General features: G+C 51.9%; 3 protein-coding genes across 3 annotated transcripts; all 3 read right to left on the bottom strand.

Moving 5' to 3' along the window:
- Nucleotides 1–292: 292 nt before the first annotated feature.
- On the bottom strand, nt 293–796 carry TGAM01_v207956 (hypothetical protein; the record flags this gene model as incomplete). The annotated part of the gene is made up of 1 exon (XM_018805690.1): nt 293–796. The coding sequence occupies one exon, from the start codon at nt 794–796 to the stop codon at nt 293–295; it is 504 nt and encodes a 167-aa protein (XP_018661113.1).
- Nucleotides 797–4,967: 4,171 nt separating this feature from the next.
- TGAM01_v207955 (hypothetical protein) lies at nt 4,968–5,180 on the bottom strand (the record flags this gene model as incomplete). Its single annotated transcript, XM_024550213.1, has 1 exon — nt 4,968–5,180. The coding sequence occupies one exon, from the start codon at nt 5,178–5,180 to the stop codon at nt 4,968–4,970; it is 213 nt and encodes a 70-aa protein (XP_024405044.1).
- A 4,040-nt stretch (nt 5,181–9,220) lies between these two features.
- TGAM01_v207954 (hypothetical protein) lies at nt 9,221–9,483 on the bottom strand (the record flags this gene model as incomplete). Its single annotated transcript, XM_024550212.1, has 2 exons — nt 9,221–9,387; nt 9,465–9,483. The coding sequence occupies 2 exons, from the start codon at nt 9,481–9,483 to the stop codon at nt 9,221–9,223; spliced, it is 186 nt and encodes a 61-aa protein (XP_024405043.1).
- Nucleotides 9,484–15,738: the final 6,255 nt, after the last annotated feature.

Below are 15,738 nucleotides of genomic sequence, written 5' to 3'. Positions count from 1 at the left end.
CCTGCCTGCGACCCTGCCAGTTGCTGTCAGAAGCTTCAAGAGCGGCTAATGGGGCAGGTAGCGCTACCTGCAGCGCCCCCAAGTTTTCGTGGCGCTGCTGGTAACCAGGTACAGGATTGCTTGCCCCCGGTCCCTATCTGGACCTTCATCACACACTCTTTTTTGCCTTTTTCTTTTTTTCTTTTTTGCTTTTGCTCTCTGTATATGGGATTGGCGTGTTTAATGCGAGCTGGCTTACAAGTAGGATCTTTCTCAGCTTCTGTCCCAGGTACGCGGCGCTCGTCCAGGGGGGTCAGACAAGGGCTCTGGCAGGGTATAAGCAGCGCTGAGCGTGGGTGAGTTTGATGACTCTATCGCCAGTGCTAGGTGCTTTACGGAAGCCCTCTGGTTTCGTGCGAGGCTGAACGAAGTGCCCATCACCATCACGTCTTTCCAGGATATGGATGTGCGTGCTTGAACGTCGACTTCCGGGCTGAACTAGATGGAAACGGCTGCCACAAGCCCTTTCAAGGGCGCGTGGGAGTGCCGGAGTGGCCACGGCAAGGGGACCAGGTCCGCTAAGCGAAGCCATGAGGTTGTGTCCAAAACACTCAGGCGAGAGCAGAAGAGAGATGGACAACGTTGTCTGCTTTGGCCCCCACAAGAGCCCCAGGAAAGCAAGTTTTAGAAGATGGAGCGGACCGTGATTTGATGCTGTGCCTGCCTCCGGTGCCTGCAGCGCCCTGTCTGAAAACTGCTCTGGCGTGCTTGTCGTTGTGGGCTGAGGCTTTCTCGCGGCATGCGCAGAGGCAATCATTGGATGCATGTGGCTTACAAGCCCTCCGGCGTGTGGGAGGAGAGGGGCCAGACCAGCTAACAACTTGCACGACGTCTACATACAGTAATGCCACATACAGAATGGAACTACATAGGCATACGACAGAGCAGCGAAGATGGGAATCACATATCATGTGCCCATGCCCACAATCCATACCTATTCTTTAGATGCTCCCGTGACGCAGATGAAATAAAGGAACAGGAGGAGCCGCTCAAATAAGGATATTATCGCAGCGGTCATTACCGTACCTTGACGCACATCTTACACCAGATCGAGGGGTTCGCTCAAGGCCACGGAGAATTACGGCGGGCTCTCGTAGCCCAGGCCAATCCCGTTGCGACAGATCGATAATGAGGCACGGCACTCCGTACGGAGCCCAGAGGATGCGGAAATCTGGCTTGGCCAACAGCGGATCGGCTCTGTCCCATGAGAGAGATGGGCGCAAGGCAGATACAGTGCCTACCAGGTGGAGTTTGGTCAGAATCTAACTGCAGCCCCCCCCCCCCCTAAGCAACCCGGAAGCTTTCTCATCCTATTGCATACAGGTACCTACCTATTCATCCTATGATCTCGCTCTCGCTTTGGTGTAGATGCCTGCTCTCAACAGCCTCTATAGTAAGCAATTTGAGAGTGCTTCGGCATAGGTATGGAGTACCACCGTCGCTATGGAGCAATGCTACCATGACGGAGTACGAGTACCTGCTGGGCAATATACACCTTACAACAGAGTGGGCTACAGCGCTCCTCCTGCCTTGAATGTTCTCCGCTTCATGTTGGTGCCAGGACAAGGCCCGCGGGCTTCGAAATACATGTACAGTATGCGCGCGCGCCCTCTGTCCCAATAAGTTCGTCTCTGCATTTGTCCCGGACCGCGGAATGGAGCAGAAGGCAGGTTGCTGTATACAGCTTCGATAGTGGATAAATAGGTACTGAGATCAATGCTTTTCTACCAGGCCAGGGGTCTGGGGCTGGCGGAAAGCAAACCAGGAGCAGAAACCAGCTGTTGGATGCACCCTGTACCATGCAGACGCTGTCTCGCCCGCCATGCATTCATTGCATATTTTGTGAAACCTATCCAATCGCGCGTCGGCACAGACGCATTTGCGCGAAGGAAGCAAGGTAGGCGGTACTACGTACTTTACCCCTCGATCATGATCCATTGCTGCTATTTCGGGACGTGCGTGGGCAACACAGGAGAGCGAGAGATATACGAGCCAATTGCAAGGACAAGGCAGCAACAGCAACGACAATAAGAGAAAGCCAGGAGCAACAGCAACCAGGGGGGGAGGGCAGAAAAGAGGGAGAACCGAAATGTCAACTCAAGTAACAACACCATATTGCTACAGTATATACGCTTAGGAATGCTGCTCTACTGCCGCTGCTAATAGGCACAGGTGCTACCATATGCCAGATTCAATTCCATCTTCCTCACCCCTGCATGCACACGCCCACACACAAAGTTGGCCAATGACAGCTTCGGATCCGGTCTGGAAAACCGGGCGGTTGAGTTAGTGCGCCGGCTCCGACGGGTGCGCGCACAGCCAGCGATCTGGTCTTTATTTGGTCTTACACGCGAAGGTACGAGTACAGTGCCTAGTCGGAGCAAGCGCCCTTACAAGTTGCCACTATATACTAGCAGACTGCGTACCTAAGTATCTACTGCTGCTAAGGTAAGGTAACAGGGCCAACAGGGTAAAGATACAAAGGGATGCTGAAATGCTGTTTGTACATCGATATATATATATATATATATATATATATATCTACCTTCGCCCGGTAGCAGCATTATACGTACCACGGGTGTTCCGAGGTACAGTAAAAGGTGTTGGTTGATGTTAACACGCAATTTACAACGTGGGATACTTGATATTGAACCAGGGGGTGCGGAGCGGGACCGCGAAAGAGGGTCCTCCAAGAGCTCAAAGGCTGCCGCAGAGCTCCAGCCAGGCAATGACGTGCAGGCCCAATCCGGCAATTCGTCTGGGCCCGGCTCAGAGGACGGAATTTATCAGACGGCGCACAGCATGAGCCGCGACGGAATGGCAACCGGTGACCATTTGGGATGTGCGTCAACGTCGGTCAGGTAGGGCTCACAAGGCGTTTACCATGTGCGACGAGCAGCATGCCTAAGCATGTAAGCAGAAGGATTCACTTTATCGACGGACTCGGATTGAAAGCAAGGCGAGCCAACGCCTTTACTCGCGAGACATGCTCTGAGAACCCGTCGATAGGTACATGTAGTTGCCGGCAAGCCCCGTTTTCCTAGAGCCCCCATTCATTATACGCCTCCCGTCCAACAACTCTCGCTCTTTGCTCGCGCGGTTAAGACCGCGAGACATTATAGAAAAATCTCGGAAATAAGACATGTATTTTTAGCCTCAAGACATCCAACGGCCTTTATTCCGCAAGAAAGACGTTATACTTGTATGTATCGGTCTCTGCTTTGTAAGGTGAGCCCCTCTCTTGTTCCGAACAGCAAAAAAGGAAACCAATCAATTGGAACCAACAGCACCAGCAAAAGAGACAGAAGAAAAAATGGTAATTAAAGAGTTCGCCGACCTTGAGAGGAGCCACCAACACGGCCGAAACACACCTGCAATGCCACTTTGACTCCTCTGCTCATTTTCGACAAGGGAGTAAAGTAAAAGCAACAAGATTCATGACTCTGCTGCAAGCTTCTTTCTTCTGTTGGTTCCAAGTGCAGACAGGGCGCTATGCCCAGACGGTAAAAAGGTACATGAGCAATGTACCCCACGGTGAATGATACGACGAGATGCGAGAACTGAGCAAAGATCGATTCCGCCCTAGCCAATGCAAACTTTCCGCACTAGCATCGACGGTAGATGGGCTTTGGATAAATTAAAGGGGACAGGGATATGGGGGCCGGATTGGATTGGATGGGTAGCGCTAGAAGGGCGACTGACTAAGACCGTGGCTAGGTACTTGCTGTTTGGTGCTGGTTTGTATGCGCGGCGCATGTACTTCTGGCCTACAGACTAAATGCTGTTTTGCGGACTTACACCACGCGAAATAAGAGGCAACAGCACGAGGTACGAGATATACGAGTGACTCCAAGCATCAACAACAGGCATCAATCAGTCGTCAATTCCAGCAGGTAATAGACTCAGCTCCTTCGCCGTCATCCTTTGACCACCCTGCAAGCTGAGGCATAATCACAACAACAAGCAGCTTCATTGCCACCACCCCCTCCCTTTTTTTTCTTTCGAAGCTATCGAATGGACCTCGAATCCGTTTCTAGGACGTCTGCCGGTAGGCAGACAAGCCCCCAGCCCAGGCATATCAGAAAGCAAGAAAAAAGGGGAGGGGCATCGGGGCGATAAGATCAGGCCAGACCCCTAGACAGAGCACACGAGGTGGAAAGCAGGAACAACGAGCAAGATAATCGAGCCGGGCTTACATGGGCGTGTGTCTATGCGGAGTTGCGAGAAAGCTGTGTGCTCAGTTGTACATACCAAATGCCTGCCTGCTCCGCGGTCTGGGGATAAAGGATTGAATGAGGCAAAACAAGAAGAGGAGAGAGAGAGAGAATTAACGAAGGGTAGCACCATGAGCTCCATGATGCTAGGTCGTTCTTCTAGTCTCAATACAATACCCACAGGCAGAAACAGGAAGCAGTCGAGCGAGGCTCTGCGCCCCATAAAATACGCACCGCGCTTTGGCTGTATGTATGTTCAACCCCGGCCACGTTTTGCTCACACTCCCCCCGATTTTCACAAGGGTCATACGGTAAGAGTCTTATTGGAAAGTTTTTTCGGCTACTATTTTCTTTCCTTTTTTCTGGTTTCGGACTCGAAACCTTGCTGCTGATGTCTTTTCCAAATCCCTGTGCGCGCGCGGTACGGTGCGGTGGGATTGGAGATTGAATGATGAGAAACACCCCCACTGCTGTAGTATTTCGAAGATTTAGCGCACAAGGGTTTAAAAACGTGACGCTGTGCAAGGATGCGGCGCGAAATCGAGCCCGTTTAGGAAAGGCGCGAATCGACAAAGATAGTGCTGTCATCCATCCCATCCCCCAAACTCTTTTTTTTTTTCCCGCCTGGTGGGGAGGGGTTAGGAGGGAGGGGGGAAGGCCTAAAGCGGTATAGGCGAGATTTCTGGTTTTTGGAAAAGCTTGGCCCTTTGCGTGCTAGGGGGGACCCTTGCTTAGAATCTGTTTTGATTGAGAGATGGATTGTTGAAGCAATCTATTTTCTTGCCTTCTAGTGCTGCAGTGTCTCGGAGGGCTCCCCTTGTGTATGAGACAAAGACATGCCATGCCATGCCATGCTGCAACTCTGTAATGAATGGTCCATGCTCTGTCTATCGTTTTTTTTTTCTTATACCCCCTTCTCTTACCCATGGCATATGATGCTCCTAGCTATTCCCAAACAGTTCAATGACTTGTAATGCCGGACCGCGCAGAAGTGACATGGGCGTGCCATATAGTAGCACTCTGTCTTTCTACCTAAGCGTTATAGGAATCAGCCTTGTGTTTTTTTTTTTTTTTAACGTGTCTCGCTCAGACCTTCAGCTGGGCATTGTGCGCAGTTTCATGCCAATATATTGGGGTTACGCGCGCGAAATGGAGTTGAAAGCAGCATGGCGTCCGAAGCCCTTGACGAGTTCTAGATCTTGTGCGTTCTTTTCTTTTCTTTCTTCTTTTTCGTTTCGTTGTTGATGGTTTTTTTTTTGGCCCCCAGCTTGCTTGAAGAAGACAGTAGTAGAGATAGTCTATATGCTGTCATCATGGTGATACATACTAACGATCTGCTGGCAGGATATAGTCGATACTACCCTGTGGCTTTAGTTTTCAACTCTCATCTTACACTAATAATTCCCCCTCACTTCGTACGGATTCATCATCTCGTCAAAGCATGTAATGCTATTTACATTCCTTTTTTTCTGGCCGGATGACTACTTTGTTGGCTCTCTACAGGTTCTCGTTACGAAGTCTAGGCTCTGAGGGGTGGTCCCTAACGAAATCCTATCCTGGGCTGCCCCTCCATCTCCAGCGTGTCTCAAAGCCACCGCCTTTCATGGCGCACTGCACGGTCCCCTTCTCATCCTTAGTCGTCTAGATCCCATGTGGCGTAAACCGTTTTATAGTTTCTGACTTTCCTTTCATCTCGCTTTTTCCACGCTTCGTTTTCTTGGCTTTACCACGCGGGGAATGGGGGCTTTTCATTTTCGTTTTTGCCAGCGACAGCCGGGTGGCCCGAGACAGCGGGTGGAGGCGCAGCGCCAAAATTTACATGTACCTTGTCGTGGAACCTGGTAAGAGAGATTGGGCGAGAAACGACGAAAGAATGCCATGGCCAATTTAATATTCTTGGGACGAAGATCTCATCCCATTAGTTTAGCTTGTCGAGAAGAAAGGAAACATTCCTTATGTGGAAATTAGATGACAACGGAGGGTAAGGTTTTGTGTAGAGAAACCAAGATGCGTTTTGCATGCCAAGCTTTTTGAGCTTCATTCTTATTTTTCCCCTGGCCTCTGTGTGTTGGTAAATTGTTAGTGGTCTTTTCCAGACACGAGAGGCCCAGAGTCCCCCAAGACGCAGGAAAACTGCTGACGTGCATGCCGCGCACTCACGCTCACATTCTTGTATAGTTTGCTACAAAGTGCGTATTACCTCATAAACATGCGCCCCCCGTAGTAGCATGTGAAAGGGCGCGACGTGCTATTTAAAACAGTACTTTATACGCGTGCGTTGATGATTAACGTCATCAAAATAACTATTGGTGCTATTGACAAAAGAGAGAGAGAAGAGCGGCTTTATTGTTTCATTCTCTTTATTCATAACCAATCGCTACTATTATGAACAAGCATAAAGAAGTTATACCCAGGCCCCACTTTGGCAGCTCATGTTTCTCCTAGGGAATGCCTCTTTGGGACGAAAACGGCAGATACCCCTCGCTGATTGGCCAGAAATGCCTGCCGCAGCAGTGCCTCTGCAGCAACACTGGATGGGCGGTGCAGTGTGGCTTTCAATGCAGAACTGCACACATGATGCATCACATCAAAGCCATTAGACGAGGCCATACTGTAGATGTTAGACTAGATTGTAGTAGTCTACTTACTTAAAAAGAAGCTTGGGCATAGCAAGAGTGGTGCCACTTATGCCAGCCCACATCTTGCTCTCCTCCTCCTGCTGCCTTCACACCCACCGCCTGTTTTCCCATCCACCTTGGCGACACATGGCTTCAGGTGGATCGCGCCCTAGGCCAAGCTCCCTTTCGTTCGTCAGAAGCGCCATGCGCCATAGCCTAGAGTTGAGTCCACTTTTCAAAGAAAAGGCAGAGTTGGCCCCCAAACCGTCCGTGCAACACCGGATTGCTGGGTAAATCATCCGCGCCCCGGTTGGAAAAAGCCACGGCGCACCTTATGCACTCTGCACTCTGCAAAAAGCACACGCCAGGTCAGGTCAGGATGGCGAATGGCTTCCATGCATTGGGCGAAGTAGCGACAGCCGGCACGCAATGCTGCAGCCTCCAGACCTGCAACAGGTGCTTATAACAGTACAGTATGTACATGTACTGTTGCATCCCGCATCCTTGCCCCCCGGACCCCCTGTTCGCCGCGAGGCCAAAAAAGAAAAAGATTCCTAAGCGCAGGACAGTAACAATAATAATCGGGAGGACAGAAACGGGCGTTGGCTTGCCTGCCGTTGAAGGATATTTTGCTGATGAGACACGGCCTATTGCTTGTGTCAGAAGCTTAAGCTGTGACGAGGTACGTACCGCGCGGTTCCTCGGAGACCAAACCAGCTGGTCGGGACCGAGAGGACCGTCGCATCGATTTTGCCGCAGCTTATCCGGAATGTGTGTGGGGCGCAGTGGGTTTGCGAATGAACTTGATCCTTCGAAGCTCCAAGCTGTGGATGCTGCTCGGACTGGAAAGTATTGGGTGGGCCAGACTGCCGTCAGGGATTGAGCGTGCCGAATAAGAAGTAGATACAGATTAGCTACTCCGGGCCTCCGTATCTGTGCGGAAAGGAGCGCATCTCAGTCGCGACAGTCCTGGAGCCCTAGTTTGCTGGAATAGCAGGCAGTTGGGCCAAGGACAAGATTGTGCTCGCAGCGCTCTGGAGAGGATTCCCGACACTCTTGGCTGTTCTCGTGATTACTTTGCAGTATCGCTTCCACATGTACCTGTAGGCACTACTGGTATACAGATGGACCAGACTTTGCTTGATCATGCCACCCATCCACCCACCCTTCACTTAGAGCTCGACGCTGCGCCCAGGTTAGCTATCGGCGTCGAGGTCCGATCAAGCGCCACTGGCGCTGCCGTCTTTTGAGGCTCCCTCTTTTTTTTTTTTTTTCTTTCTTAGCGGCTGTGTCTGTATCTAGTAGGACGGAGGCTGGCGGTGAGGAATGTAATTCATTGGCATGCTCAGCCCTACGAACCTGCGCAAGCCCAGTTCCAGGCTGCACACATGGCAGTCCCAGCAAGATGGGACCTAAAGACTGGAATGAATCCCCTATTTCTGTCCTCTTGGTAATGACTGGTATGCGGTGAAACGGTGGACCGGTGAAACAGTGGAAAGTTGGGAACAAATGTCATTTGATGAATTATACTCTCGTAGTCCCCGGACCTTGGACTCCATGCCCCCATACCGGCCGGGACGGCCAAAAGAGGGAAAACATCAAAGTCTATCTGCTATGGATATTCTCAGAAACTGATCACTGATCACCCGGTACTGGCATACATTGTATCCTGGCGTCTTCTGATTACGTATCTCGTTTTGGCCCGTCTTTTAGAAATGAACTTTGGCGTACTTTTCGTCCTCCGTCGCATCACGCCCCCTCTGTCCCGATTTTGGGCTTTCGCTACTGGCGGCAGGTTGTTTCTGGCCCGTCGATTTGGTACTTAGCGCTCTGTTTAGCTGGATCTTGGCGTGCAGCTCGAGGCACACTCGCCAGAGCTAGGAACACTAACATAGAAGATAGCAGCAATAGTACGATCTTGTTGCTGGATGCTATGCGCATTATATCAATGCTGGAAATAGACCGTGCTGGCTGCCTATTTTGGTTCTTTAGCGATCAAGCCAGATGGGTGGAAAAAAAGAAAAGGACTTTTCTCAACAAGTAAGCACCATTCGCTATCATAGATCTGCCCAGTCATAAACTTGCCCTGGTGGCTTGCGGACTGAGTCAACGTCTGCGTTATGTAAGCAAGGCGCCAACGCTGTGACGTGATGTTCATCCGAGCGCCGGCTGGCAGCAGCTTTAAGTTGGAGATAGTCTCTTTGTCCTGCCAAAAAATGCCCCCCCATGCCAGTAAGCACGGGAGCGCAAACCAAGAAACCTTGTCATCCGTGCGACCTCAGGCTCGACGACATACGACGCAGCCAATCGAGGAGCACCGTTGGTTCGAGGGAAAGGAATAAGCGCACATCATGTTCGACAAGGGTGCCACGCCCGTTGATTGACCTGACCCGGGATCATGGACTCAAGTTGTCGCCCTCCGACCCATCCTGTTGGATTTGTTTTCTTTTTCTCCTCTTGTCTTTCTCCTCCTCCCCTACCTCCAGGGGGGGGCACATCACAGCTGCCATCATCTGCTGTTGGCTATTGCTTTAGCTGGTCCTCGTGGGAATTGCATACAGTAGCTCAGGGGCGAAGAGGCGCCCTCACTCACCCTCACTCACACACGCCATACGCAGGGTTTGTGGCCTTTGTCTTGTAACACGTTTTTGGGGGCCCCGCCCGTCAAAATGGTTCAGACATCACTCACATCGGGGGACTGGAGACGTATGGAGAACTGGATTTAGATTAGAGTGGCTTCGGCCTGCGTCGCGTCGCTCTCAATCGGTATTGTGGCTGCGTCTAACACGGCACTTCGTCCTGAAGCCCCTTCGCCGGCGCTGCCGCCAGGAAACCCTATCTGGAAAGTGCTGTTGGAATGGCTTTTGGCTTGCTGCTTCAAGCGTTGCGCTGTAGGGCTGAGCAGAAAGCTAGACCTATGCACGGCTTTGCTCTTGTGCTGGCTGTCACCTTCGCCCAATCATACTTGTACAGTATATGTATAGACATACGCGATGAGGTTAGCCGGACCATGAGGGGAGTTGGCTTAGATGGCCGTGGGAGTGCAATTATCAACTCCAACGACGTGGCCGATACTCGCACCCCCTCACCACCCTTCTCCCTACTTTGGCTGAATCCCTGACGTTCATCCTCAGTCCCGTCCAAGGCCCATCTTGCCGGCACGCCAATCTCGTCAGGGTCCCGGCCACACAGCGTGCCATCCGCAATCTCTGTCCACGAGGCCACGCCCTGGGCTGTCATCTCTATCTCACCCTGGCATCTGGCCGTGGGTGGTTGAGTCCCCCCCCGGCCTTCGAGCGCCTATTGGAGCTTCATGTCCCGTCCCTCTTGATTCTTCGCGGCTCAGGGATACGTATCGCTTTCTGATCGAATGCGGTAATCAGTGCGATCGCATCCTCCCGAAGTCTTTCGTTTCTGCGGAGCCCCACCAATGTCGACCCTGCTCTGCTCTACTCCGCTCTCCTTGCTTTCGCTGCCATACACAGCATGCTGCTCCGTAGATGCCTGCAGTATCTCATACTGTACGAGCATGCGCTGCCAAATTGCCAACCAACATGCCTGTTACTCTGTCCCATGCCTGTTTGAGGCTGAAAAGGGAAGGGAAGAAGAAAGATTGCTGTGCTTTCTACAGGCATACATGTGCGCTCGGCATTAGCTTCTCCTCCTGAACAATATTTGCATCAACTCTGCAAAGCGCGGCCAGGATGCCCTACTACGCACTCAAGGTTGGCTCCTGTACGGAGTATATTGGGCAGGATGTCACCCTACTACTACCTGCTCTGTGATATCATGCCAGCCTCCGAAGCCCTCGCTCAGCAATGCTTCTACAATACCGGTGAAGGAGTACATAGTCATGTTTGTAGCTGCCATTAACATGGGTGACCCTCGGAGCATTGTCAGTGCTTCTGCAGTTGCGGCTTGTACGAGGTTGCCATACGCATATATGTCAGAGTCGCATTTGCAGTTCAGCTAGTTTCACAACAAATCAGCAAACAGATTCAAGGAAAACAAAGATGATAACCCAACGTGGTTACACGACTCAAGGGCCGCACCTTTATGCGGATTGATATGATGTGCGAGTTGCGTTGCAGTGGTAGGCACGCAATACCCCGAGACCTGTCTAACAAGTCAAAAACACCATCACGGCCGTCCCGTATTGACAACCTGCACCGTAATAAGGGAAGGCATCTCAGTTGAGTGTTTACGGAAACCGGAATGGCCGACAACGACATTTGAGCGCCCACTTCCCGACTTGATTGGCCTACAGTACAATTTCCCGTTTCGTCCCTCGGCAGAATGCTACTAGGCATCATGCCCTCCACTTCGATGTGTGGTTCGAAGTATCATCAAGCAGGTATCAGACCAAAGTCCAGGATAGGACCTCAGTTTCTTCGAGGATAGACGATGCTCGCATACTTTTGTTTTACATGCCTGTCGGCCACTGCTCGTATATCGTATACACAGTACGATCCTTGCGCCAGCATTTCTGCATACGGAAGCCCCAGGATGTCACTCGTTAATTCTACCTGGACATGCTCGTAGACTACGGAGCCGGCTATTGAGATTGAGAGCAATACCCGTAGATGTACGCAACCAAACGGAAGGCTCCGTAATAGCATCTTGTATTCCATACTGTATCCTGGCCTGGCGACCGGCATGCTCCGTATTTGTCCATCAACATCAGAGCGTCTCCACCCTTGCCTATGACAGCAACGCTGCAGCAGGCACTTCCAGAATGGGAACCGGCAATGCCCATCATTACCACATCAATGGCAGTGCTTTCAAGGTTCTTATCGGACCCCTTTTCGAAGAAATCTCCGCCAATTACGAAATATACGGCCTATAGAATGAATGCCTTCCAATGAGGTCACCGTCTGTCTCATTGCGCAGGCTGTGTACGTCGACGTCGTGTAAGTTGGACGTTTTGTTTCAGGGGCAGCCTCGCCCAGGAAACGGCGACGAAACACGGGCCTTTTTCTCATTGGAGACACTCATTAGAGACAGCCACTCAAGTGCCGTTTCGCAACGCGCGCCCGCTTCGGGTTTCGGGTAATAATCAATAGAGAGCCATCCATCGCTGTGCTCCGAAATGAGTTTGTGCTTCTAGCGACTTTCGTCAGATGCAAGTCGCAACAGCCCTGCACCTCGTACACTAATCCCGTCGCGGTAAGGGGGGCAAGAGGCTTTCTGATTCTTCATTCTGAGACATTCTCCCTAGCAGGAAACTGGAGCCGTCGGCACTGCCGTGTGATTGGCCGAGCTACGAGTGACTGAAGTCTCTTGGTACGTGCAAAATATACTGAGCAACGGTCTGATTGGCCCGTGCTCCGGATCTCGCACTTTGACCAATGAGAGCGCGCCGTTGAGCCCGGTCACATGCTTATTCGCTTCGCTTTGCTATTCAAAGTTAGCCGAAAAGGGCTTCTGTTTTGGGTCTCTGTCTTTTGCGCGAAAGCGAAGAAAAAAAGAGGCTAGCCGCCTTGACAGTCCTCCGAGAGTCATTCTGCCATCCCCCGTCTTCGATCTCGGAGTCGTTCTCCACGCGGATGAGGACCTTCACTACCTGGCAGTAGAGTAGAGAGCCTGGTCGGGAGGAGGCCCTTCGCCGGGTTAGTCACACGTTATTCAATGCTGCGACACAGCGCAGTATGCCTGTAGCACTCCGGCAACGCTAGCAGCCGAGGGGAAGATGCATGCATCGCTGCCTTCCAGAGATCTTGGGGTATGACGGCACTGTAGGTAGGCGACCGTCGCCTGTGTCGCCTCAGTCGTGTTCGGTCGCCAATTAGAGCATCCAGAATACAGCTAACCACAGCCTTCTACCGACACGAGGCGCGCGCGAGCGTCACTGGGCGATGAAGAGTCGCCTGGCTTGAGACGGGGCGCGAGGCGTCTTGGCCTCTCTTGCAGGTCGTAAAAATAGATTTACACGCCTAGGACGAAATTGTAGGTGGTCGGGACGTGTAGAGTTCTGGCCCTCCATGGACAACTGACGCTGCTGCAGAGAAGCCTCCGATGGCTCGCAGACAAGAGACGAGACGAGACGGCAGCGCAGTGCAGTGCAGTGCAGCGCCACACCCACTCGTCGGACCTCTCTCGTTTCTTTGCAGCAGTGGGACCTGTTGCTGTGCCTATACGTCCAGCGCACATGGGGAAATCCTACAGTGCTGCAGCTTCTTCTCCCCATCTTATCGGCCAACCGTCGTCGTTCCGCACTCTTCCGCGCTTCTTGATGATCCTACACAACGTGCCCGTCGGATCTCAAGTTGAAGCTGCCCTCCTGTCTCAGTCCGAAGGGGTGGGAAACGTGGCATGCTTGAGCGGCATCTTGCCCAAATCGAGGCTGTAGAAAAAAAGGTATTCAGGTCCGTGGCAATGCCACTGCTAGTTACTCACATGTCTCACAAGCTGTGTGGCTCAACAGGTGGTCATTCACTCTGTACTATGTATGTATGGGGTACCTATTCTCTTCAAGTTTACGGATGCTCAACTAAAGAGACGTGATATACTGCATGGTTCGAGAACTGCGCAAGCGCTGTTGCAAGCCCTCAGCTAGTTGTGGTATTGTCTTGACAGCCATTTCACGACACTGCCTACCAACCATGCAGTAGGTGGGCTAGCAAACAAGTCAACAATGTTATCCCAGGCCCACGCCGAGGCAGAGACGGGTCTTAGCAGGCTGCTTTCCGGCCAGCTACCCTAAAGTTGAAGCGTCAAAGTGTTTCCCTCTCCCGTTGGTCTCCCAGTTGAGCATTTTTTGGCCCCCAACCAGTTGCTGGTACTATTTGCTATTGGCGCCTTCTCTTCGGCTTCTTACCTTCTCCCTTCTGGCGGGGTGCGAAAACTCCATGGTTCTAGAGCCGTAATGGAGATGTGATGATGATGATTTGTTGCAAGCCTCTATCATGCATGACACGAGGCTAATCACATCGATAAGTTACGGAGACAGCAATCTTATCCCGACTACAAAGCACGAAATCAATAGCGCCGTTGGAATGAATATCAAGAATCTCAATAGCTCGACGTTGTGATAGAGGCTATCATGGCTTGCCGAATGCGGTGTTATGGCGCGATATATTGACCATCGTTGGCAACATCTACTGCCACTACTCCAAATAGGCGCCGTCAGGGATCTCTCTCCGTTAAGCATGTCGCGGAACGGCGCAAGGGTGCTAGGGAAGTGGGAGGCTGCCGGGACGCTACCAGCACATGCTACAAGAATGTCCAGACGAGGGCAATGAGAAAAGGGGGGCGTGTGGACGTTCTGCAGCGCTGGGATGAGGCAACTTGGCAGCTCCCTAGCAGCAAAGAGGTGTACAGATATGGATGGCGTTTCGAAGCTCCCTTTGCCGAAGCCCACAATTCTCTGTTCCCACACCCTGGCAGCCCCGGCAATCCGGTAGCCCAAGCACTCGGTTCGCCGAGCTGACTAACCGCCAGGATCAAGGACCATGATGAGATCGACAGCAAGTCACCAGCGATTCCAGGGCCAAAAGAAGAAGGAAAGAAGGAAGCCCTGCATCATCCTTTTCGGTGATCGGGCACGGGTTGCTGCCCGTATCAACATACAGCCTGGCAAAGATTCTCGTGCTGTATTGAAAGACGTCGATACAGATACAGCCAGTCAGCCACACCGCCACTACCGCTTGCACACACTTGCAGAGTTTACGATAAATTGCATGCCCACGTTGGGATCGTGATCCTGATCGTCGACTACAGTAGTTAGTGCATACACAGGTTCATGCGCTTCACTACTGTAAGCTAGCACCAGTCACCGATCGACTTTGTACCGCCTTTCCTGCGCCCCCTTCGCCCTGTAGCATATCGCAGCTAAAAATTGTCGGGAGAGCGAAATTAGTGGTTTCCTGCTCGAATGTGCCAGATGTTGGGCTGAAGTGCAGCGGCCAGCAGCTGCATCGCATGGATGAGATGAGATTTGATTTGGCTCGTTTTGGGCTGTCTGGAGAGCTCATTATGCTACGACCCCTACCCTGGCCTCTGATTGGCCAGTCCGTATTTTCGTTCTTAACCCCACGAAAGTTTTCGCAGGGCCTGCTTGTCACAGGCATGTGAAGAGTGGAGATGGCCGGCACTGGGCTTGTGCTCAGAGTATGTACATAGTAGGATGTGTTAGTAGTAGTCCTCTGTGCATGAGACAATTACGGAGACGCAAGGGCGGCTACCATTTGCTCTATCATGGCGGCAGAACCCCTCAATGGCGTTGCGCCATATTTTGCTTGACGGCCACCGGCGGCTCTGCATTGACCAGCTATTGGCCATATGCGCAAAATTGCTCTTTCAGGATACTTTCAAGCCACCGGTGGTGGCCAAATACAGAGCTACGGGAGAGCTCCCTCAGCTAATCCAGATGCATCCTAGGTTTCAAGCCTGACGTTGAAAGCCACCGGCAGACCGCCACGCCACGCAAACCCGGTACTATGGAGGGGGGTCTTGCTAGCATCCCTGCTCTCATTCCAGATAACCACGAGAAGCTGAAGAAAAAGGAAAGCAAAAGACGGGACATGGCGAGCCAAAATTGGCAACAGGACAATGACAGAAACCGACGGGCTGGGAATGACGCTGACGTCGATATAGTTGTCCATGAAACCGGAATGCTTGACGTTGAATTCTGCCAGCACAACTTTAAGTTTACGAGGCAGCCTCTTGGGAAGGACCAACAAAGTACGAACCGCTAACTGCATTAACAACATGGGCACATGAGTTTATAGGGTTCTCAAGACAACTTGCAGCATCACTATGACTAGCAAGCGCCGCTAACACAGGAGTTGCATAGTTCCCTTGCAGCGGCAGATACAACAGTGAGGCAGATCTTGTAGCCGAGTTGCTGTCCCAGGAGCGTGGTCTAG

The sequence above is a fragment of the Trichoderma gamsii genome, assembly GCF_001481775.2.
Source record: "Trichoderma gamsii strain T6085 chromosome Unknown Scaffold_31.2, whole genome shotgun sequence".
Classification (NCBI taxonomy): Eukaryota; Fungi; Ascomycota; class Sordariomycetes; order Hypocreales; family Hypocreaceae; genus Trichoderma; species Trichoderma gamsii.
The sequence above is the reverse complement of the archived record's forward strand: the minus strand, read 5'-3'. Positions and strand labels throughout refer to the sequence as shown.